The following is a 23,959-nucleotide window of genomic DNA, read 5'->3' as shown; positions in this document are numbered from 1 at the left end:
TCCTGCATTAGGGGAGAACCATTTTATTTCAAGGGAGTCTCGCGCACCTCCAAACAGTGCTCTGGTACTTTATTTCCTAGATTTTTACCATCTAATTTCAATAAAGAATTCATAAAAGACAATCCTAATTTTACAGGATCTCTATCCTCTAATGTAACGTCATCTATCCTGTCACAGTGAATACCACAGGCTCTTGAGTCAATGCAGGCGAACCGCTAGCCGCCACTGATACAATAAAAATCAAAAGGTGTGTAACAGCGGCAGCCATGCACGGAGCCCGAGTAAATTTCAACAGACGGTTTCGCCCTCTTTTATCTCAAATACAACTTGCTTATTGGGGTCGATCGATGCTCCAGTTCATCAACTTCATGAAAAATCACACCAATATCCAAAATCTCTCTGTTAAGTCCATGAAAAAGCTGTGTTTTCGGAGCAGTGTCAGCTAGGAAACGCTGTTATCATACATGACCCACATTGACTGGGGTCAATGGTCATGACCCACAAGGGGAAGCTTGTGATTGGATGACGGTTTTACGAACGTAATTTCAAAATATCGGTTAACTTTCACTTGTCCGCACCACAAGCTTCGCTATGGCAGCGTATTCATACTGGTAAGTAAGATTTACAGTTTTCCTCATTAATGTTTTCACTTCTTATCTTACTTTGAATGAAATTTTCTTTAACATTCCTGACTTGTTGCCATACCTAACAGGGGGTTTGCACCTAGTGCAAGTCGGAGTGGAAGCATATATTGTACAGGCTACTGCTATAGTATTTTGTTTTCGTTTTGATCATGTGTAGTACAATGTGAAACAAGCGAAATTCGTGCAAGCTCTAAAAAACATTATTTTCTCTACGCGAGGACTACTTTAGTTCGTCGTACCCTCGAATTAAACTTGCCAATTCTCTTATTAGATGAAATTATTTACATGGTTTACAGAAATCTTTGTGACGGCGTCAGATATAATGTGGAATACTACATTTCGTTCGTATCAGGAACTCATAGCAAGAACTTCTTGTACTGTTGCAAATACGAAGTATTCTTAGGTCAAACAAAAAATATTGTGCTTTTCCGATAACCCGACCTACTCTATTTTTTATCTGCCGACCCTAATTTTTTGGAGCTACGTAAACAAGGAACTAAAAAGAAAACAAAGAAAAATCCGTAAAATCACACGTTCGATACTTGGCATTTGATTTTTGCTTGAAAGAGGGTGTCTTATGTTTTTCCTTTATATACCTATATCGTACATTGTGATCTGGAAAAGTTATGGCCAGTGTTTGAACGCCCTGAACCCCTGAACAATGCATATTTAAAAATAAAAATATTTTGTAAAAAGAAAAAAAAAAAATCCTGCCGACGTACCTACCTTATTTTTGAAAACATGTTATTTGAACAGAACAGCACAATTTATTTTCTTTTTTTGGCCTCAAAGATAATTGCCAATTTACAGTGATACTCTACGAGGTTGCTTGTCAAAATTCGCGGAAATCATTAGAAAATCTATAAAAAAAAATACTATTAGTAATTATGACCACGTGTAAAAGTGTCATTCGACGTTACAAACTACTGCTCCACACGCACGCAACGTCTGGTTATCACATGACAACAGCGTGCGGAATTCACGCTAACCCGATGGTCGGAGACCAGCAGTTTCCATGCCGGACGTACCAGTAACTCTTGAAATATGTCCTGCTGTTCCTAAAGACGGGCCAGTAGCTTTTCCTATTGTACAGAAGTTTACCAGAATGTTTTGCTAAGCTAAATACCTGACAAAATTATTCAAAGATACGGTACTGCATCAAAGCGAAAGACGTTACATGTGTTAGGGTGGAGATCTCGTCGTGATCATAAAAGAATAATTAGCGTATCGATCGAGTTGCATGTGTCGAGGTAAACTGGATTTCGATGACACTTCAACATTATATGATATCGGATATTTGCAGCTACTGGGCATCACAATATCGAAATTAGAATTGTTTGGTCAGATCATAGACCCTTGACTAAAACTAAGGTCAGATTTATAAGATGGTGAAACCTCCATATATATTGGATATTTACCCACCTTTTAGACAAGTCTAGTATCGTATAATTAAAGTCGGACTATCGAAGTCGGGCCTGGCTAGACCGCTGGGCCAAATCTGTAAGGTTTTGATCTCCCAGATATACATCGATTATTTACCCCGATTTGACAAGTATAGTATCGAAGTTGATGCCGCAATGATGAAGTCGGGCTTGGCAAGATCTGTGAGGTGGCAATGCAAATCTCCAACATATATATCGGACGTTTGTCCCGAAATCGCCGATAAACATCGGTGATTTAAATAGACCACACGTGCCCGAGACACGAGATGAGTCATTCTGGTGACGATATTGGGGTCCCAATCGCCGATAAATATCGAGTAAACATCTTTGATTTCACAGTCATTCCAGAATTGCCTAGCTATAAAGAGTCCTAAAATCGCCGATATGTATCAGCCTGGGGTAAAATATAGGCAATTTCTCAAACCCGTCGTGCAGCGACAAGAGGCAAGTCATTCTTGCATTGTCTAGTATCGATTTTAGACCAGATATATAGATCGTTACGATGACGGATACATGTCGGACGTCAAACGCCGATAGTAAAAAGTAAATGTCCGATATTAAACATTGTGCATGGTACCGTCTTCATTGACCTTGATGGCCATTTGCCTCAAGTTGGTCACTGTAAAGATTACGCTTACATTTTAAATTTGTGATTTGTCTTTGAACGTGGGTTTGGACATTTCAGTATTATTTCTCTTTATCAGTTGACCTTATTTTTTGTATTCCCTTCATTGACTTTAATGATGAGTCCCTCAAAAGGGAGAAGTCAGAATCGTGAGTCAAGTGTTGTATTGACTCCATTTGTGTGTGATCCGGCGTTTGTGCTGCCAAAACTTACCCATCCCTGATCGGAGTTCTGGATGCTTAGCATTTCTGTGTTGGGACGTGTTTAAAGCCCACGCTTGTGCTCTTTTGTTCAATGTTAGAAATATTTGTTGTGAAAGACTATTTTAGGAAATGAAAACGTTTATGTGTAGTGCTTAACCTTTTACTGATTTCATGTTTTTCAACACTGAGATCAGTTGCCCCAACTTTCGGTTTTGATAGTCATCTTCATTTGAAGAATTAAAAAAGAATAAAAGAATTAAAAGGCATAAAAAAACAGTTTGATGTTAGGATTTTGAAGTGGTGTCTTTATTTATTTTTCAATCCCATCATATTCTTGGCCCTAGACTGAGCGCAGGTATATATCTCCACTATATTTGGATTTGACCTGATGATCGGACCAGTTGATTTCCTTCAGGGCCAGTGATTTTTTAAAGTTACTGGCCCGCTGGGCCAGTAGAGATTTTGCATGAGTTTCGCACACTGCATGACAAAGACGTTACGGATACTGATCGAACGTAATTACGTGTAACTAAATCTCTCGAGTGTAGCACCCCCTGAAACGGATGACGTATCCCTTAAAAGTAACAACCAATCAGAACATTTCGTGATAGGTCAATGTGGTCATGTATGATAACAGCGTTTCCTAGCTGACACTGCTCCGAAAACACAGCTTTTTCATGGACTTAACAGAGAGATTTTGGATATTGGTGTGTATTTTCATGAAGTTGATGAACTGGAGCATCGATCGACCCCAATAAGCAAGTTGTATTTGAGATAAAAGAGGGCGAAACCGTCTGTTGAAATTTACTCGGGCTCCGTGCATGGCTGCCGCTGTTACACACCTTTTGATTTTTATTGTATCAGTGGCGGCTAGCGGTTCGCCTGCATTGACTCAAGAGCCTGTGGTGAATACTAGCTGTGATACCGGGACTGTGGCGATGACCTCAATGACCCGAGCGCGTTCGATACACGCCACAAGTATTTTTGATTTTTAAATGTGCAGTAACTCAAGATCCGCACAATAAAAAAAACGGTAATCACGAAAAAATTGCATTGCTTCCACATATGAAAAAAAATTCATTAATAGAAACAAAAATGCTGCCACAGTGGCGGGGAAAAATTTGCTGCCTTACCCATTTCCTCCTGCCCCCCCCCCCCCAAATCAAATAGTTCTGCCTTGCAAATTTGCATCAAATGAAAAACTGTAAGAAAAATTGGCGTCAGATTCAGAAACGGAGCAAACAATCTCGCCAGCACGGTGGATCAGTCGCGGCAGAGATGGTTTCAGCTTCAAATCTGAACAATCCCGAAAGTACTCGACTCGATCATGACATAAATGATGAAATTCGCCGCCGACTGTTAAAGTTGTGTGTGTACTTTAATAATTCTCTATTGAATTATAAACTTGTTAGTAGGTCAAAGTCTCGTTTTAGAGCGAATGGGTACCTTTAGTGCTCATAATTAGAATGCCCTGATCGCTTATCCATCTTCCGAAGATGAAGATGATGTCAATTTTACGTCTACGGCAGTGTGGGGCAGTGGTGGCGCATGCTTGACTCACTTTACCATTGGTTGAGTCACAGGACAAGAAAAATAGGAAGATCGACCTTCTTGTTTCACCCCTGTCAGTAGTCACCTCGTAAATAGTATTAATAAGCAAGGTCTGAACTGTCAAGCGTACTGTTATAGTTATTCATCAACGTAATTCACTCAGGACGTTGTGGAGTAGTTCGCGACAAATATTCCACAGTATGGCGGATAACGAAGCTTCCCCGAACCCTGTAGAAGATGATGTCGTTGATCCGTGGAATGTAGTGAGCAAGTCTGTAAAGGGTGTCGATTATGACAAACTTATAAGTAAGTTGTATCAATTTTTTGGTTTTCAATAAGAGGCTAGGACAGGTAGCTGTTGTTATCATTCCACATTCATATTACATCAGCAAGGCACACTTGACCAAAAGGGAGTACCCGATGTGGCGATGTTTCCCTGTCGATTGTCGAGACCATCGAAATATGTTGCAATTATATTGATACAGCTATTGCGATTTTCTCTTTTAACCTCCTGAATTTGAGACTACGTCCTAGATGTGTAAGAGTTTGAAATAGTTAATGCTTTAATTTCTTGAAATGAAGTTGACGGAGAAAGTGCAAATGAAGTTTATGTATCCCGGATATACATGATCTATAGTTGTGCAAGAGTTGTGCCTACTAGGCTACATGTTTTATAATTTTTTCACTTTGAAATAGAAATAAGTTTAAACTACATGTAGTGAATGATTGTAGCCACTGCAAACCATGCATGAACCCGTAGTCTTGTCATTTTTAGTCCCCTCGGACGTGATATTCCCTGGAATATTTTTGATGTCCAGTTGCGATATACAAGTTAATATGGCAAAAGAAGCGATTATGGCAAAAGAAGCGATATATATATTTATTTATTTATTTATTTATCTATTTATTTATTTCAAACTCCAACACAGATATGATACAGTTAAAAACCATATACATCCGCACTTACAGGATTTTAGTAAAAAATACAATAACATGATGTTAACCCTTTTCCTGCCAAGTCCATATTTCACCACCAGGTCAAGATGGTTAAAATAATGGAACACACGTATTCCATATGATCTATTTTAACATAATACTGTACATTTGAAGGCTGTTGAAAACATAATACTGTGAAGTTGATTTTTTTTGGACAAAAGATGCTATAACATACCAAGCCAAGTGGGTGAAAATACATCATGTTTTGGCTCAATACCGCTTTTTACTGACTTGGCTGATGGGGAAGTGATACAGTTATTACTGTCTGGCAGGAAAAGGGTTAAAGGATAAGAAAGCAAGTTAAACCACAAATAAAAGTGAATTGCTAGTAAATTTTACTCTACCACCAGTTCATGATATTATATATATATATTATATATATATATATATATATATATATATATATATATATTATATATATATATATATATATATATATATATATATATATATATATATATATATATATATATAAGTATACAGATGTCCTCATGGGAAATTACAGAGCTCGATGCTAAAGCAGAGCATTATAAACAATAACACAAACTTACTTCAAGTACAAGTAATGATATCTGTTACTTAAGTTTCATGCATCCTGCAATCATCAGACAGAAGAAGAACCTTCTGTGTTATTATTTATATATATATTTGTTGATCTTTGGTACCCATACTGGTATGTACCAATTCTGATCAAATGTGAGTGACACCGTATCATTGCGGTATTTTTTATTAGGAATTTTCATTTAAGAAATCACCTGTGTACAACTTTCAAATTTTATGTGCAGGTTCCCCAAGATGTTTCATGTTTTATTTGTTTTCAACCATGACAAGACTACTGATATGTGTAGCATAAGCTTACTTCAGCTTTGTCCAAATGATGAGAAAACAATGATGAAAGACAGTGACATTTAGTCATGAAGAGAATTTTGACTTAAGTAAAGTGTGAATTTTGGTTACTGACCACAGAGCGTTTTGGGAGCCAGAAGATAGAAGTAGCTTTGCTAGAGAGAATGGAGATGCTGACGGGTAAACCTCCACACCATTTGCTGAAAAGAGGTGTATTCTTTTCTCAGCGGTAAGAATCAATGTCAAGCATTACTGTATTTTATTTTCATAACCAATTATTGTAATATTAGCAAGTCTCTTTGTAACCAGACTTTCTGTTTGGTGTAATATTAGATCATTTTCATATTTACAGTTACATAATACTATGTAAAAATTCAATACAGTACACAGCTGATCTTTGTGCTGAAAAATAATACTACATGCAAAGAGAAAACTGTTTTCCTTTTTATTTCCATATTCGTAAAAACTGGCATTCTTCTTCATATTGCAAAATTATGATATTTTATCTCTTAACCGACAGTATGATTGGCCAATGCAATAGTTTATATTCTCAACTAAAAGACTAAATGGTGAACCAACAATAGTTTATATTCTCAACTAAAAGACTAAATGGTGAACCAAAAATGAAAACTTAGCAAAAGCAATTCAATTTGCTTAAAGCTTAAAAATTTGTTTTTTAAGGTGCCAAGAGATGATTCAATCATTTCATTTGAGATTTGAGTAAATGATGTTCAAATGTGCATATATATATTTTTAAGCCATTTTTTCATTTTTATCCAAGACGTACGCTACAAGTTTGAAATGTAAATCATTCTGCTCAAGTTGAAAGTACATTGACATTTTTTTCAAATGATGTTGTTCTGAAATTCTCAGTTTGTAAATGACTCTTCACACTCTCAGTATTCAACATGGTATGTGTTAGCTGGCAGCTTACTTCTAACATTGTTAAAATGAGAAATTTAAAATATTTTTTTTTTCATTTTCTACCTTTTATTACAGTGATTTAAGTCAAGTACTTGATCTCTATGAGAAGGGAAAACCATTTTTCCTGTATACCGGAAGAGGACCATCATCAGAAGCAATGCATCTGGGTCACTTGATTCCATTTATCATAACAAAGTAAGAAATTAATTTGGTTTTTAGGTTTTCTTTTTATCCGTCACCTTATTCATCTTCTGCCAGCTTCCTTAAACTACAAATCTCTATTATATTACCATGCCCTGTCCATCGCATTTTAATTGGTCGAGCTGAACCACATAAACACAGCAATGGTTTGTTTACATGCCAGTGAATATTAACAACTAACAATATCGTAAAGATCATAACTTTACGGCTAAAATGTAAATTGTGGTTTTGTACAAAGATCATAATCAAACACAAAATAAAATGGAGTACTTGTGGGCTAAGTTAAGACACTTTTTTCCAAAAAAATATCTACATTTGCAAAACATTTTCAGCAGGTGTGACGTGCACTGAGCTCACATACATCACAGCACTGTTCAGTGAATACAACATTTGTGTCGTACAAGTTTTAGGGCCCCATTGTCTTTTACGTGGGAAATTTTCATAAGTTTTGATGTTTTTGAAGGGTTCGTTGATATTATAATGGAAATAACAGACTCTGCCCTGACCATTAATCCTCTGGGCGCTGTAATTTTCTCCCACCAAATTTTAGTGCAAAATTATACCAATTTTATGAACTTTTCTTAATTTTTGATAGTTTTGGACCAAATGGACATCACATTTCCATTGGCTACACTTTTTCTCAAAATCTTGGCAAAAATCTGTGAAAAATTGACTGAGGTTTGTTTTATAAAGGGGACAAAAATAGACTTTGGCACTCAAAGGGTTAACCTTTATTTATGGACACAGACGAGAGGAAAGCCAAAATTAACAGGTTGGGCAAGCCTCAGACATCTCTTGCCCTTGCTCATAAATAAACATCAATGATCAGAGTGCCTCCCTTTATTTTTATAATAGTTGTCAGTCTAGACATGATTAGTTCAAGAGAGCCCTACAAGGTGCTTTCAACGTGAATTTGCTAACATTCTGTTGAAATGTATTTGTTTGTACACAGACAGTAGAGGAATTCCCCCTCTACTGTCTATAGTTTGGGAAACTTTGGACGTTTCTCATCAGGAGCATTATGGTCAGGGACGTCAAACTTTCCATAATAAATTGTGGCAGCATGTACCATACCTGGTAGAGGGCGCTATGTCTTTGTAAGGAAACCTTGCTACTCCAAGAACGTTAACATGTTCTTATCTCTATGTTTCATGTAGATATCTTCAGGACACGTTTAATGTTCCTTTGGTAATCCAGCTGACTGATGACGAAAAGTTTTTATGGAAAGATTTGACAGTTGAAGAAGCACATCGCCTTGCCTATGAAAATGCAAAGGATATTATAGCATTAGGATTTGATGTCAATAAAACTTTCATCTTTTCTGATATAGATTACATTGGGTAAGTGGCTGGTGAAAACCCTTTCTGACTCTACATGACAGTAACTTTTTGTGTCTGTATCTCATTGTTATGGAAATAGAGTGAGTGTTATATCCCTTTTCCTGCCAAGTGCCCTTGTCCGTTATCCTGCCAAGTCAGTAGAAAAACGCCCCATAATATGTGCCTGCAAAAGATTGGCTCTCCTGCATGTTATCCTGCCAGGCATTTTGGCAGAAATCGTCCGTTTTCAGGGTTGTTTTAGCCGTACTTATACGTGTTAGACTTCGATAATTTCTACATGCCCGTAGACAGGGGAAGGAGCTCAAGGGTACTGCAGAAAAAAATTGAGGTCACCGGCTTTGTTTGCCCCTGGGAGTGCGTCATTTTATTGCCGTTTCATGTTTATTTTTTCAGAAATAAAACTCCTTCAGTATTACGCACGTCCGCTAGGCACAAACATCACCTCACTCGTCTGTTAGTCAGAGACCCTGAGGGTCGTGCTAGGGGTGCAGCAGCACCAGCAAACCTGTCCTGTTTCCCCAGGGTAGGGTCAATTGAATACTTACCTTCAACGACTTGGCAGTGTAGCACAAAAACTATGTTTTTGCCGTTGTATTAACGACATGGTTTGCCGTTGTATTAACGACATGGCTGAGCCATTGAAGCACAGCTCCACGTAGTTTAGCCAGCTCAATTGGGAGTTGGTTTACGAGTGTTACCGTTCATTACTGACTTAATCGAGTGGTCCTCAGTCAGGTACGGGTTTGTACCGACATGGCTTGGGCTGCAGCTAACCAGTGATAACCAGTCACTACACCCAAGTCTTCAGTTCACTTTTGCGATGCACGGGTGCAACGCAATATGCTTCCATTGTTCTAGCCATCGACGTGTCCACATGCCTGGCAGCCATATTGTACTGCTAGCTGGTTTGCATAACAAAAGCAGTCCCTGCTAAATGCAGGCGGTATCCCCGTAGCATTGACCTTATGTAACCTTTTGAATTCTCTCTACGCAAACAGCGTACGTAGTTACCAATGCGTCGGCAAGAGGATACGTTTGCCTGCAAACCAGAGCCAATACTTCGGACGATGGAATAAATAAAAAATCCAAAGCTACGTCCATTGAATGGCACGGCCAAGGCAGTGAAGGACGTTGCCTGGCTTGAACTTGCAGAGCTGAAGCCCAGCTTAGTACGTCGGACACCAGTTTGTAATGGTATTTCCGAGTCGTTCATATCCGTTCCATCGGAGGAACAAGTCGAGCCGTCCCGTCAAAAATACGTTCTCATTTTCAGTCACGCACAACTGAATAAGTGACTTTCGTCTCGCACCATCGGCATATCTGCCAAGTCGTTTGCAAGAGGTAGCCTTCTAGATTAGCATTGCCGAGTTGGTCAAGTTCGGCAGCAATCTGTATAGTGCCAGGCAGCCAAGTACGTCCAACTCCGCCAGAAAACGTCACCATGCTATCCTGCCAAGTCCGCTAAAAAGCGGTAAAAAAAACCCGCCCCCTCGGGTGTGGGGGACTGGCGGACAGGTTTCTGCACCTTTCCCTGTCTATCGACTCCCTGCGAACCCATTTCGAGGGGAAAAGGCGTTCCTTGTCAGAAAACCTCTCCTCGGATGACCCCTAAACGCACAGGGGATAACCAAACGTAGTGCCGTCGACTTGGCTGGAAAGGGGGTACCCAAAAAGGGCCTGATTTCCACCGGGTTGGTAAAATAACGGTCACCAGTGCTTAGATTCTGGCTACACCGAATTTCAAGCGGATTTTCACCAACTTGGCAGGAAAAGGGTTAATGTGAATGGGCACTTCTAAATTTGAATGGCCCGGAGCAATAGACATGTCATAGGAGGTGGTCAGGTGGACTTTCATTCAATATTTATCTATTCTCATCATCCTCAAGAGTTACATCCAATATCATAATTCAATATGCTATTGGTGCCTCAGCTATGTGTAGTTCAATCTTAATTTGGAAAGGATGCAACCAAATCTTTTGGTTATCAGCAAAGTCTCTAAGTGTCATAGGCATGTGTTCAATTGCTACAATGATGGCCGAGAAAGATTGGGAACTACTGGAGTTGCTAGCCAAGGCTACATGTGCTTTCAACGTTGCTTGAATAGTCCATCGAAGGCCCAGGATCGAAGTGTGAGGCCAAAGGCCAAACCTTGATATTTTTATAATACTAACACAGGGCTCGAAAATTCTCGCCGCCCGACGCCCGTGACAAGTGAATTTTGAGTCCGGGCAAGTGAAAACAACATTCTCCCAGCCCGACGGACAAGTGAATTTCAATGAGGCCACTGTGCGTACGCGCTGCCACTCTCTAGTTCTTTGAATGTACCGCTTTCGATATGGCCGGCCGATAAAATAGCTCTGTTCTGCTTGGTTACAAAATGGCAAAATATTGACGTCTTTGCACGATCTTAATTTTTTTCCTTCTCATAAAATCATGTCACGATGCCTCCTCAACAGACAGTATCGTTATTTTGCGGGTCGACGGGTCAAATTGCGGGTCAAAGTGCGGGTCGATTTGCTGGTCGCCCGAAAACGATAGAAATGAGACTTATCTTCGTGTACAATTGTTTCTTGAAATAAAATGAACCATGAAAAACACCTAGTTCCTTAAAGGTCATATTTCCTTTCGTGGATACCACGAAAAATACAACATCTTTGCCGATAATTACACTTCCGGGTTTCACCTGTTGATCGAGAATGCAGGTCTGAGTGCGCCACCAACGACCTCATGCATGAGAGGAGCAAGACTTTTATTTTATTACTCAGGTCGCATGTCGCATGTCGTGACCGGATTTCCATACAGTACAGTACATTACCCACAATTTCTCTTGATTTGCATGCTTGAATGTTTCCTGTGCCAAGCCTGTTTTCTCTTCAACACATTTGTAATATTTTAAACTGCAAATTATCAGTTTATTATTATTTGATAAAAGTGTACAGATGACATGCAACATTTCTGTTTGAATTACATCAAGACTCAAATTACAGAGGTGCTGAAAATACTCAGATTTTCGATGCAAAATAATCACTTACTGAGGTGGCCTACACCTGTTAACAGTCTAAAGTGAAAATGTTCTTTAAAGACAAGAATGATATCACTTTTCAGGAAAGACAGGTGCAACTGGTTTCCCTATTTTTATTGAGATATTAGATAAGGCATTTGAAAATGTCAGAAATTAAAAAAAATTAATGCAGGGCAGCAACCAGCACTTTGCAACCTCGAGTACCCCAAAGCAACCTGAAAACCCGTAAGAAAATTATGGCTGACTGTGACCCACAACTTGTAAACTGCCTCAGAAAGTTGTAGCCCGCAGCGACCCGCAACCTAAATATTGGCCAGAAAGGAGTGACCCGCACTTGCCCGCAGCAACCACACTGGCCCGCAACCTAAAAACTGTCAAGAAAGGAGTGGCCCGCACTAGCCCGCACTGGCCCGCAGTGACCCGCAGCCCGCACGACCCGCACAATAGTTACACTCCTCAACAGAAAACTACAGCTTACAATAAAATGTTGTACGGTGTTGAAACAATTTACCCTCCTTCCTACAAAGTTACAATGTATTGAAACACTTTACTCTCCTTTCTACAAAGTTACAAATTCCCTGGTACGTGAAGCAAACATTGTTGCTGTTCGATACAGCAATCACGGTCCCTCTCAGTCCCTCGTGGACGGACGGACCGTGCTACAATACATAATGGACGCCCATGGATACACTGAGGCCTGGCTTTGCCTCTGTGAGTCCCGCGTACCGGTCGTCCTTTTTAGTCCAAGTTTTACCTACTTTACTTAAATCAAAATTGGCCTGCAATTACTCAGTTTGATAGTACAAACCATTATTTCAAAGGAAACTTTCACAAACAGAGTCAGAATAAAAGGGGAAAGGATAAAAAACTTGAGGTTTTCTGAAAGGTCAAATCTGGGTCATCTTATGTGATGTCATGAATGAAACCCCTTAAGTACACATTTATGGTTCAAAAGAAACCACCTAGGGAGGTCTAATAGGTACAATCTTATGATAAAAGGTAATTTCTTGGTGCTTTCCAATTTAATGGCATTTAGCTTGACTGCTGTCAGTTTTAAATTAAATTTTATTAACAGTTTAAAGGGAAATTTTCAACAGTAGTTGCAGTAAGTATATCCATTTCAAATCATCACATTTAGAGGTTATAAACGGCAAGCGAGGGTATTTGGTTGCGGATATAAGACCTCTGGGTGAAAATTAGCATATTTGGCGGGAAATAATCACCGAGCGAAGCGAGGTGATTATTTCACCCAAATATGCTAATTTTCACCCCAGAGGTCTTATATCCGCAGCCAAATACCCGAGCGCACCGTTTATAACCTCATTATAATATGCTTAAGTTAAAAACAAGTGGACAATGTCGTTATTTAGGGCCGAAGTTGAAACGAGAGTTCAGTAGCGCCGTGCCGCATACAAACTCTAAAAAAGAACGTTTCAGAACGCGCGCGCGTGCACAGTTGAATTCATAAAATACGGTTACGCAACGCATCGATATTGCGATTAGACATCGAACTTGAAGAATTTTACTTCAAAAAAACGCTCAAAAAACTTTAAAAATTATGTTGTTGTGTAACATAACCTCCACTGCTTACAGAAACTCTTCATTTGTTGGTTCGTCAAGCTACACTAAACTAAACTTTAACAATCAAAATCAATCTGAAGCCATAGACTTGTTCGACATTACGGCGCGTTGAGCTCTCAAGTTGACGTTCGAAATTTGCGCGAGCTAAAAAATGTTACGCGGCGCGCAGGTCTTCTTGTTGAGAATATAAACCCCGGCTCCAGCCAATCAGATTGCTGGATTCCAGCAAAGCATATTATAATAATATTTCAGCAGATTCCTCCAGTTTAATGATGTGATAGTGAACATCACCAGACATTTCTAGATGATATCAAAATATCAAATGAAAATGTTCCTGGGCTACAATGTTATCATTATCATTAAAACTATTATTACTCTTTAAAACATTGGGAAATGAATTGAACAATATCATTGTGTCTTGTTTTAAGGATTTTGACCTGACCCTTTTTGTCTCAAGAAAATACTTATGCTGAAGATGCTATTTAGCCTGCTTGATCACAACTACATGTATGACACAACACCGCAATACTTGTATCTACACTGCCACTATGCTACCGAATGCTTTCTTCTGCATGGAAACATTGTATTTGTGTGGCTAACAAAACCACATAAGGAGCTTGTAGTGTATATGTATGATAAGTTGTCATACTGTGAACACTGACTCAATGCTGCAGAAGTATTCTGTATCTGTGGTAATATACACTTCACATTGCTACCTGATTTTTAGAATTGCCACCTAATTATTTCTTGTGGCAAAAGTTTACCACTAGAAATGAAAAAGTATTTCAATCCCTTTAATGTCATAAAAAACACAGATAATTAATGTAATAAAAACTAAACAAATATTTCTTTAATGTAAAAACTATCATGAACAACATACAAAACATCTTGATTTGTAAAATTAGGAACTCCTGAATGCCGAGAAAGCTGTTGCTACACTTGAGATCATAAACTGTTTAAAAGTTGCTCAAAGTGGCTACAAGATTTTTGATTTGGCTAATGAGTTGGCTAATCATTTTGGTGACTTTAATAGGGGAACACTGCAGTTTATGCGCATACCATGTGGTAGCAGTAAACTAAATGATACTGAAAGTTTCACATGGGCACAATTTGACATAACACCGGTGGCCTATTATATACTTACCCTTAGTGCACCTACCTGACATGCCTATTTAACACAGGGTACCAGGTCATGATGACACACAATGACAATTTACCAGTGTTGTTTTATTGAAATACACTACATGTCCCCCAAAAATTTAGTTTGTCCCCATTAAGACCTACTATGGGTCACTGTGTCCCCATGCTAGCAAAAGCTGGCTGAAACACTGTGCATGTATACATTACATAAGATATTATTTTTGATACACAGAATAAGGACACAAATTTATCAATCAAATATCAGTCAGTTACAGCTACGGTTTCTTTACAATGACATAAATAAAACCATACACATTTACTCCTTAAATCATCTGAAATTCAGGGCAAGTGAATTTTTCTTCCGGACAAGTGAAATTGAAAATTCACTTGCCCTATGGCAAGTGAATTTTAAAAAAAAATTTCGAGCCCTGTAACAATGTTCAACTTTCAGCCTTACACATCCATCCCGGGCCTTAGATTGACAATCTAAACAATGATGCTAGTACGTATGGCCAAGACTGTCAGCTACTTCATGCTTGGCCACAATTTTAGCAACAACATGTCCCATATTACGAAAGCAAATGATATACATCTGCATGAGCAAACACTGGTAATGGAGCAGATTTCTCTCAGACTACTGTGAAGTTATTGGAAACCATACATTCAGATAGTAGCTTAAAAGGTTAACTATAAAGTTAAATCTCTCTTAGAAATTTAATAAGATATTTCATTCTACACATAAAATCACTTGTCCAAGAGAGTAAGTTACCAGTATGTTCCTTATAAGTATATTTTGATTGTACATCCAGAGTAAAATAATATAAAAACAAGATGATAAATAGTTACGTGGTGTACTCTAACCTTGCTTTCCACTTGACAGGTCATCAAGTGCATTTTATATGAATATGCTACGCATTCAACGCTGTGTAACTTATAACCAGGTTAAAGGTATCTTTGGGTTTGGGGACAGTGATTGCATAGGTGAGTTGATTACCATGACTGTGTGTACTGAAATATTTGATGAAGAATTCATCATTTTAATTTCCTTGCCATATTGCTTTGGAAACAGGAGCCATTAATGAAGGCTGGATTCAAGTGACATTTGCACTTCTGTATGTATGTCAGTCAGTTTCCACTAAAAGTTTTAGAACCAAATTTCACACTATTCACGCTATTCAGTTTCACATATGAAAGTGGACACCAATATATATGTGTATGTGTGTTTCTGTGATTCTGTGTTGACAAGAGTCTTCATAGCAAATTTATGTTTGTATTGATTGAAATAGTCATTCATAAAATAGAGAAGAGGGTTGTTTCATTGGATCAGAAGCATGCCAACACATTTACTGTTTGTATCAAATGGCAATTGCACATGATCATATCCCTCACAGTGTACATGATAAATTACACAGTTAATCATAGGCTTACAAAGCCACTGTCTTTTACTTTGCAGGTAAGATAAGTTTTCCAGCCATCCAAGCAGCACCATCATTTAGTAGTTCATTTCCACATATATTTGGAGGAAGGAAAGATATCCCTTGTCTTATACCATGTGCAATAGATCAGGTAATCTTTGTGATATAAAACATTTGCATTGCCGTAAGCTCTTTGAAGTAAATCTCAAAGTTATCATTCATACTCTGTAACATCATTTCAGCTTAGGTACATGTCATGTAGACAATGTAATCCTGTTGGATACATGCATATTTCATACCAGTTAAGCAGTTACATAGATGTTGCAAACTGCCAGCTGGCTTTTGATGTTTGCAGAGCTCAAACTTAACGATTGCCCACTTGCCAGGGGCAAATAAAACCCAACATCGAGTAAGCCAACAACTAATCTGCAAGACATCAATATTCAGCAATCCACAGTGATATCCAGCTGTTGTCTTTCCTCCCTCAAAAAACCTATTCTCATTAATGTAAAACTTGCACTTGTCACAACTGACTCCAAAGACACTAGATATGCTGATGCCAATCTATTGATAGGCCTGCCCTTCACCTCTATGACTCCAACCTTGCACTGGAATATCAATGGACGAGTGGGCAGAGATCAGGAAGACCAACACTTATGGATTATGACAATTGACATGAACATCAATACAAAAAAAACTCCCAAAAATGTAAACAGACAAAAAAAATTGGGACAAGCAGGTTTACTCATTGGGCAAGTAAAATTTCTGGATACTTGCCCTTGGGGCAAGTAGGTGAAAAAGTTAAGTTCATGCCCCAAGTTTGGATGATATCCAAATGAACAGAGAAGCTTTCACAGTGTTGTGTCATTGTATGTACAACATAAGTACCACTTGTTGGCTCCCATTTCATGTAAATTCAGGTCTCAGGAAGTGATTATCAGAATCCCTTAAAGGCAAAAGTATTACTGGTGTACTATTGACACACACACTACCAGTTTCCATTGCAGAGCTCAACTTGGTTATGTGTTAACAATGATTTAATGGGAGCACAACACCATTGACGCTTTATTTTAAAGGTATACTGTCAGCTGTTCCAATTTTGCCGCAGTTACCATGGAAAGAGAAAATCTAACCAATGACAGATTTTATGCGTTTGGCCGCTTTTTAAAAACAGCGCCCTCACATGGGCATTTGATTACCAAGGAACGCCGCTATGACCATATATGGGCATATTTAGATTAGAGGTGACTGTATACCTTTAAGAGCTTTATTAGTTACTTTCAGAAGCAACACAACAGACCAATGGAACTACTAAATGGCATATTTTCTTCAACATTTCACTCTATCAGGATCCATATTTTAGAATGACACGTGATGTAGCTCCAAGATTGGGATATCCTAAGCCAGCCTTGATCCATTCCCAGTTCTTTCCAGCTTTACAAGGTGCTCAAACAAAAATGAGTGCAAGTGATCCAAATTCATCAATTTTCCTCACAGACTCCGATAAGCAAGTCAAAACAAAGGTAAGTATAATGAGGTCAACCATTGGTATTTAACTTTTTTGCATAATGAAATTCCTCAAGTATGATTCTATGCCACAGTTGAAAATATTTGGCCCATACTTCTATGTAGAAATAATGTACTTAACATGAGGAGCCTTTTTGCACTAAGTGAAAGGAAACTTGTGACATTGTCATATTACAACTTCACAAGGTCATTATTTTCAACAGTCTTGACCCATATTAGTTTTTGTATTTTCAAAGGAAAAGCACAAAACACCTCAATTTGTGCCTCATTCTTTGTGGGTGTTTGTACATTACTCTATGAGGTCTACAGGTAAACAAATGATATCGTTATGTACGCAGCCAATGCTTTTCTGAAAAAAATTACAAAAATTGTGATTAATATTTGGTATAGCATTCATTTATCTCTCCAAATCTTTGCAAGATATTATTTGTAACTACATATTTATCATTCCATAAAGTATATGATAAAACCTTTACTGCCCTGATAAGGGTTTTGCAAACCTCTATTGTATGGCAGACAGGCCCTCGCACTGCCATATAACCTCAGTCCGCAAAACCCATATCAGGGCAGTAAAGATTACTGATGCACACTGTTATATTGTTCATGCAATTTCACTTTCGACCTGTCTGATTTGTCTACACTTTTTGTATGTTTTGTCATTTGTTCAGTCCTCCACAGCTGACTTCCTTACATTCTCTCTTTGCTCAAATTTTATCGCCTTATACATTATCAAATTTCATCTAACTTTGGGAGTTTTAATAATGTACTGGTATGTACTGTGCGCACCACCACCACAGAAGGCAAAGTGTAGGCCGAACATGTTAATTTGAGAGTCGAGGATTGGCAGCAGTGTATGGTCTCCCAGAGTTTACTGTAACATATATATTTTCCTTGTTTAAGGTTATGATTTGGGCTTGTCCTTTCTGAACGTCAGTCCCCTTTATGGCACACATTCTCATTGTGTAATCAATATTTCTTGGTATTAAGTATGTAAAAATTGAGTTATTCAAAAAGTAAATAATTCTTATTTGTTCTGATTCATTATTTTATTTGCATATAACAATTTGTCTGGCAGTTTGCCAGGAAAATCCGAACCATCTCCCTTTTGACTTCTTGAACAAATTTTGTCAGGGAATGCATGTCATCATTTGTTATTTCAGAAAGTGGTGGCCTAAATTTTGCTGTAATTTTCAAGCTTGATAAATGGTATGAAGATGTAATAGGAGATTTGGGACTGACATTTTGGTCTTTGTTATCTTTGTGACTTTTATTGCTAATTACACAGCATGTACAATTGGAGTAGTAACTTTTGAAGCAACTTCACAAACCAAAGACTGAGTGTGATACCATTTAGACCAGCTTCAGTGTTCTTAGTGGGGCAGGAATGACAGTATAATTATTTTATGACAGAAAGTTATACAATATGAGGGGGCAGTTGTGTGCATGTTTTATCTACAGATAGTTACAGAAGTGCATAATAAATGTAGTTTGAATGGAGAGGGAATGTGATACACTGGCATTTTACTTACATAAGGCATTTCACTCACTATATACATATTAGCTCCCTATTTGCAATGTCTCTGGGATGAATCAGTGTTGAAAATCATGTCAGTTGTCTGTATGACTGGCTGGCTAGTACAAACTCTTGAAAATCACTTAAATATCTGTATAACTTTAGTGAAGTATGAAAAGCCATCCAGAGTCATAGATGGGGTTTAATAGAAATGAGAATGTCAAGTCCAAAGTGTATGCAAGTGAGGTCAAAAATGTAAAAGTGATCAAAAAGTTCTGGAATAATCAGTTGTCTGACTTTTCATATTTCGTTTATAGGTGTCGTAAGTAGAAATAATTATTCAACACCAATTAATCATTCCTACTGCGGAAATAAAGAAGTTAATCCAACATGTATGTCAGAAAATAACCCAGATGACAACACGGATGTAATACTGTCAACAAATCCAAAAGGGATCAAGACTTTTCAGCCATGTGAAATTTCAGTCATTCTCAACCAATACATAATACTGCACAAGGACATGTCTCCACTCAAAAATGGTTGTAGCAATCATGGAGGAAAAGTGCTACAATCCAAACAGGTTTCAACAGCACCTACAAACAGCTGATCTTGTGGGGACTATGTCATCCACTTGTTGAAATCTACCTGAAAATATATACTAATGATCTGATGTGTACTTTGTCTTACCACAAACTGTGCAGTACATTTGGTTAGATCTGACTCTTATGAGGAGAGAGCTCACATGCATCAACAGGTATTTACATTTATGTCTTAGGGATGAAAACATGAAAAAAGATCAGCTTTGTCTCATAAATGAAAGTATTTTAGTTACTCACTCATTAAAGCATTATGAGAGACAGATAATAAACAGGATGGTATCTTTCTTTCCAATTATTTTCATTTTCATAGATAAACAAGTATGCATACTCTGGTGGTGGATCTTCAGTAGAAGAACACAGGAAGACAGGTGGAAACTGTGATGTTGATATTGCCTACCAATATCTGACATTCTTTTTAGAAGATGATGAAAAGTTGCAACAACTTAAGCAGGTAACGTAACGGCTTTTTGATGATTTCCATTTACAAAAGTATACATCATAACACACTGCATGTTCATTCTGTGTTTTAACACGCCAGAACATATCATAGACAAGAAAATAGATATCCAAACTGGCTTGAAAATGTACATCAGAGAGAGACTGTTGGGAAATCTTGCTGATAGAAGTGAGAATCCATCATTGTTGGAAGAGACCTACCAACTTATATTGCAGAAGACTCAAGGGATTTTATTCATCCACTTGAGAAAATCAGACCTTCGGAAAATGCTTTTTAGCAACCTTTACTCAATACAGATTATTGTAGGTTCTACACTAATATACTGAAAGATGAAAGCTCAAGAGTGAAAAAACTCTACTATGTTAGTATCCAAGTGATCAACTGTTGAATCAATAGATCATTGACAGTATATCTGTTTGAATTTTTTGCATTGAGCCTGAAAAACGATTTTTTTTTGACCAAAAGTCAAATTTTACATGTGGTGTTACCACGAAGCATGGTCACCTAAATAACAAACATGTTTTCATCAGAAAAAACTAAATGGACAAAGTAAAGGGATAATATTTTTATGACGTGTAATGTAAATAATGACACTAGTGACATACCTTAACCCTGATATAAAAAAATTGTGAAATAAGTAGAATACAAGACATTAAAATCACAGAAGGAAAAGATGCATTTCAGTATCTACACTCAGATAATAGTGTCTTTCCAAATCAGTCTTCCAAAGCTTTATAAACATGAAATATCAGATGTATGTCAACACACAGTAATGAGAAACAATTCACCTTACCAACAGAATCATTTATAAAAACTATTGATAAAGGAATATAGTGAAGATCAAGGAAATGAACAAAATCTCTGCAAAATCAACCAGAAGATTGAAAGTATTTATCTAACTAATAAACTAAACACTAAAGAGAGGAATAATCAACTAGTATCAAAACAACATAAAGTCAATACATCAGGCTGAAAATATTAGAAGCTGCCCCAACCAACTACTGGAGTACTTGAAAAGGACAAAACACTGACTTTACCAGGTTGAAAGCATTATTTCTGAACAAGCTTAATAACAGCTTAATTTACACTGGAAGGAAACATCATAAACCAACAAATTAATGAAATCAAAACTGAAAGATAAAACTTCAATACTTTGTCAGATGAAAGCATGCTAAATCAAATCTGTATCCAATATTGAAATTATTGAATCATTCTTCAAAGGACAGCTCAGTACATTTGTCTAAAATGCAGGAGCAAACATAAATGTTATAAATATTGAGACTTCTGATTTTGTAATGCTGAAAAAGTTTATAGTACCTACAAATCTGACAGCATCTCTCCTTCATGTTCATTTTGCTGATCACTTCATTGACATGAAACATTGAAAAGGCCTAGCCTTCTATGACTGGAATTTAAGTCCTCATTTTTCGCAAAATTTTAGGTACCCAAACATATTAAAAGTTGAACACCCTTATGTATTGGTTGGTAGAAACTTATTGTCATGATTGGATCATTTTCTAGCAGCCAATCAGCAACAAAATGGCTCTAGTTTCAGACTCCTTAAGGTACTATAAATAATGACAATCTACCAATCAGATATAACCTTCTGAGAAGCTGCACATCAGCATGAGCATTTCTAAACTGTATATTGGGTGCTGTTAGAGAGAGAGAGAGAGAGAGAGAGAGAGAGAGAGAGAGAGAGAGATAGTTATGTCTCATATATATGTATACAAAGTATACTTCATCTCTGAACTCATCAAACCAAAATTGGCAGTAATTTGGCAATATGAATAAAATTTCATCCTAGACAGCCAATAATTTCCCAATAATGGAGAGAGGTCACTTTCTACTTTGGTAGGAACTCAGAATTGTAAATTAACAATGTCTTTAAAATAGTATATCTATAGGGCATGCATTGAAGATGATAAAGGACTAAAAGACAGAATTTCTGGTCTGTGTGGAAACTTTTACCACAATTGTTTGTATTAAATTGTTGTGATTTTACAGGTGGGAAGTTGAGCAGATCAACACATTACAGTCACACATGAAATATCCTATTTTAAAATAATACAGACTGTATAAAAAGTAAATTGACAGCTGCTTAATCTTCTACATTAACTTTTTAGAAAGTATGTTTACCTGGATCTCTTTGTTTTCTATTTTCTATAACAAGGACTATTCCAGTGGAAAACTTCTAACCGGTGAACTGAAGAAAGTCCTCATAGAAATACTTCAGCCATTAATTAAACAGCATAAAGAAAGAAGAGCTGCAGTCACAGATGAAACTGTCAAAGAATACATGACACCCAGGAAGTTAGCTTTTGATTATTGAAAATGTCTTATTGATCTGCAAATGAATGTGTATTGTTCAGTAAGAGGTAGCATGGCAGCAGTCAGTAAACATTTTCTGTAATGAGGCCATTTGGCAAGACACAGAGGAGTGTTCAGAATCTTCCATCACTGTTACATGTATGTATACAACACATCATCTCATAACACAGGGTAGATGACACTTCTATGTAAACTGATCAGATTATACAAATTTCAGTTAAACTATCTGATTACATATGTGTCATTCAAAGATAACTTGTTTTTGTGGCTGACAACTGACATTGTACAATATAAATATATAGCACAAAATTTCACTTTGCGCAGAAAATCAACTCATTTGTCTTAATATAGAAGCAACTAAGTGTACTGTGTAAAAAATTGCAGCCACAAAGTAGATACACCAACCATAGAGACTACACTTCCATGAGAGCACTCAGAGATGGTTGTATGGGTACATTACCCAACACTAGGAGGCTACTGAATTTACAGCTAGGAGGGAGGGGGTAGGAAGAATTGTCTTGGGCAGTCAGAAAATTTTGAGTAGAATCCTGCCTCGAGTGCAAATTTTTAATAATTGTAATAGGTGAAAATAAATATACACTTCTAGTTTTCAGATGTAAACCGAAATGGAATTGAAAGTCAAATATGTTCATGTAACGAGAGTATTTTGATCCATATGTCGGTGTCCAGTTTCCTCTGTTGTCACTAGATCAGAGATATTGGCTGGCAAAATGGCTGCCATATAGCAACATGATTCTCAGGACTAAATAATAGGATCATCTGATTCAAATCAGTTCACAGATATTGGAAACACATCAAAGTGTGTGGTGTGTAAGTCTGTTTATGTCGCCAACTTTATATGCATTTTAGCAATTTATAAGCATATTTTTGAACAATCATAACTTTATTCATGTGCACTCAAATCAGCCAATTAGAGCAAAGTTTGACATTTTCAGTTAGCTAATTAGAAATGTTAATATGTTACACATTACATTTTCTACCAAACACGGTGAACATAATATAAATGTTCCTAAACCAATTAAATTTAGTACATTTCTGCCAAAACGTTTTCCCTTTCCACAATTGCACTAAGTTTAGAATAATTCCTTCTGAGATTATTATTATTATTATTATTATTATTTATTTCTTAAAAGCGCACTCCACTTCGTCTCAGTGCTCTGTACATTCTACAATAAAAGGAGGTAATTAAAATCACAGATCACAAAACATACTATAACAATCTCTAAAAAGACAAGTTTTCAAGTATCGTTTAAATGTGTCAATTGAAAACTCTAGGACAGAAACATCTAAAGACAGATCATTCCATAAAATCGGGGAAGCCACTGAAAAAGCCCTAAGACCATAGTTTGTAGTAGTGTACCTTGTATCATGCCTAGTTAAAAGAACTTTATTCGACGAGCGAAGATTGCGATGAGGTACTTGGATATCTATCAATGACTTAAGGTAATCTGGACAGTTGCCAATGAGTATTTTGAAAGTAAGGAGGTTAATTTTGAACTTTTGAGATGCTGACCTCTGAGCATTTACTTGGATCACTTGGCCTGTTTCTACTCAGAATTGAAATTTCTGCAGTGATTATTC

General features: G+C 37.3%; 1 protein-coding gene across 1 annotated transcript; it reads left to right on the top strand.

Moving 5' to 3' along the window:
* Positions 1 to 4,436: 4,436 nt before the first annotated feature.
* LOC139144310 (tryptophan--tRNA ligase, cytoplasmic-like) lies at positions 4,437 to 23,488 on the top strand. Its single transcript, XM_070715005.1, has 9 exons — positions 4,437 to 4,771; positions 6,428 to 6,536; positions 7,307 to 7,426; positions 8,590 to 8,772; positions 15,396 to 15,496; positions 15,969 to 16,081; positions 17,280 to 17,453; positions 19,880 to 20,020; positions 22,200 to 23,488. Exons 1-9 carry the CDS (start codon positions 4,666 to 4,668, stop codon positions 22,356 to 22,358), a joined length of 1,206 nt encoding a protein of 401 aa, XP_070571106.1. The 5' UTR covers positions 4,437 to 4,665; the 3' UTR covers positions 22,359 to 23,488.
* The last annotated feature ends 471 nt before the right edge of the window (positions 23,489 to 23,959 follow it).

The sequence above is a fragment of the Ptychodera flava genome, chromosome 11 (assembly GCF_041260155.1).
Source record: "Ptychodera flava strain L36383 chromosome 11, AS_Pfla_20210202, whole genome shotgun sequence".
Lineage (NCBI taxonomy): Eukaryota > Metazoa > Hemichordata > Enteropneusta > Ptychoderidae > Ptychodera > Ptychodera flava.
Note: the sequence above shows the minus strand (reverse complement) of the source record. Positions and strands in the feature narration are given on the sequence as shown.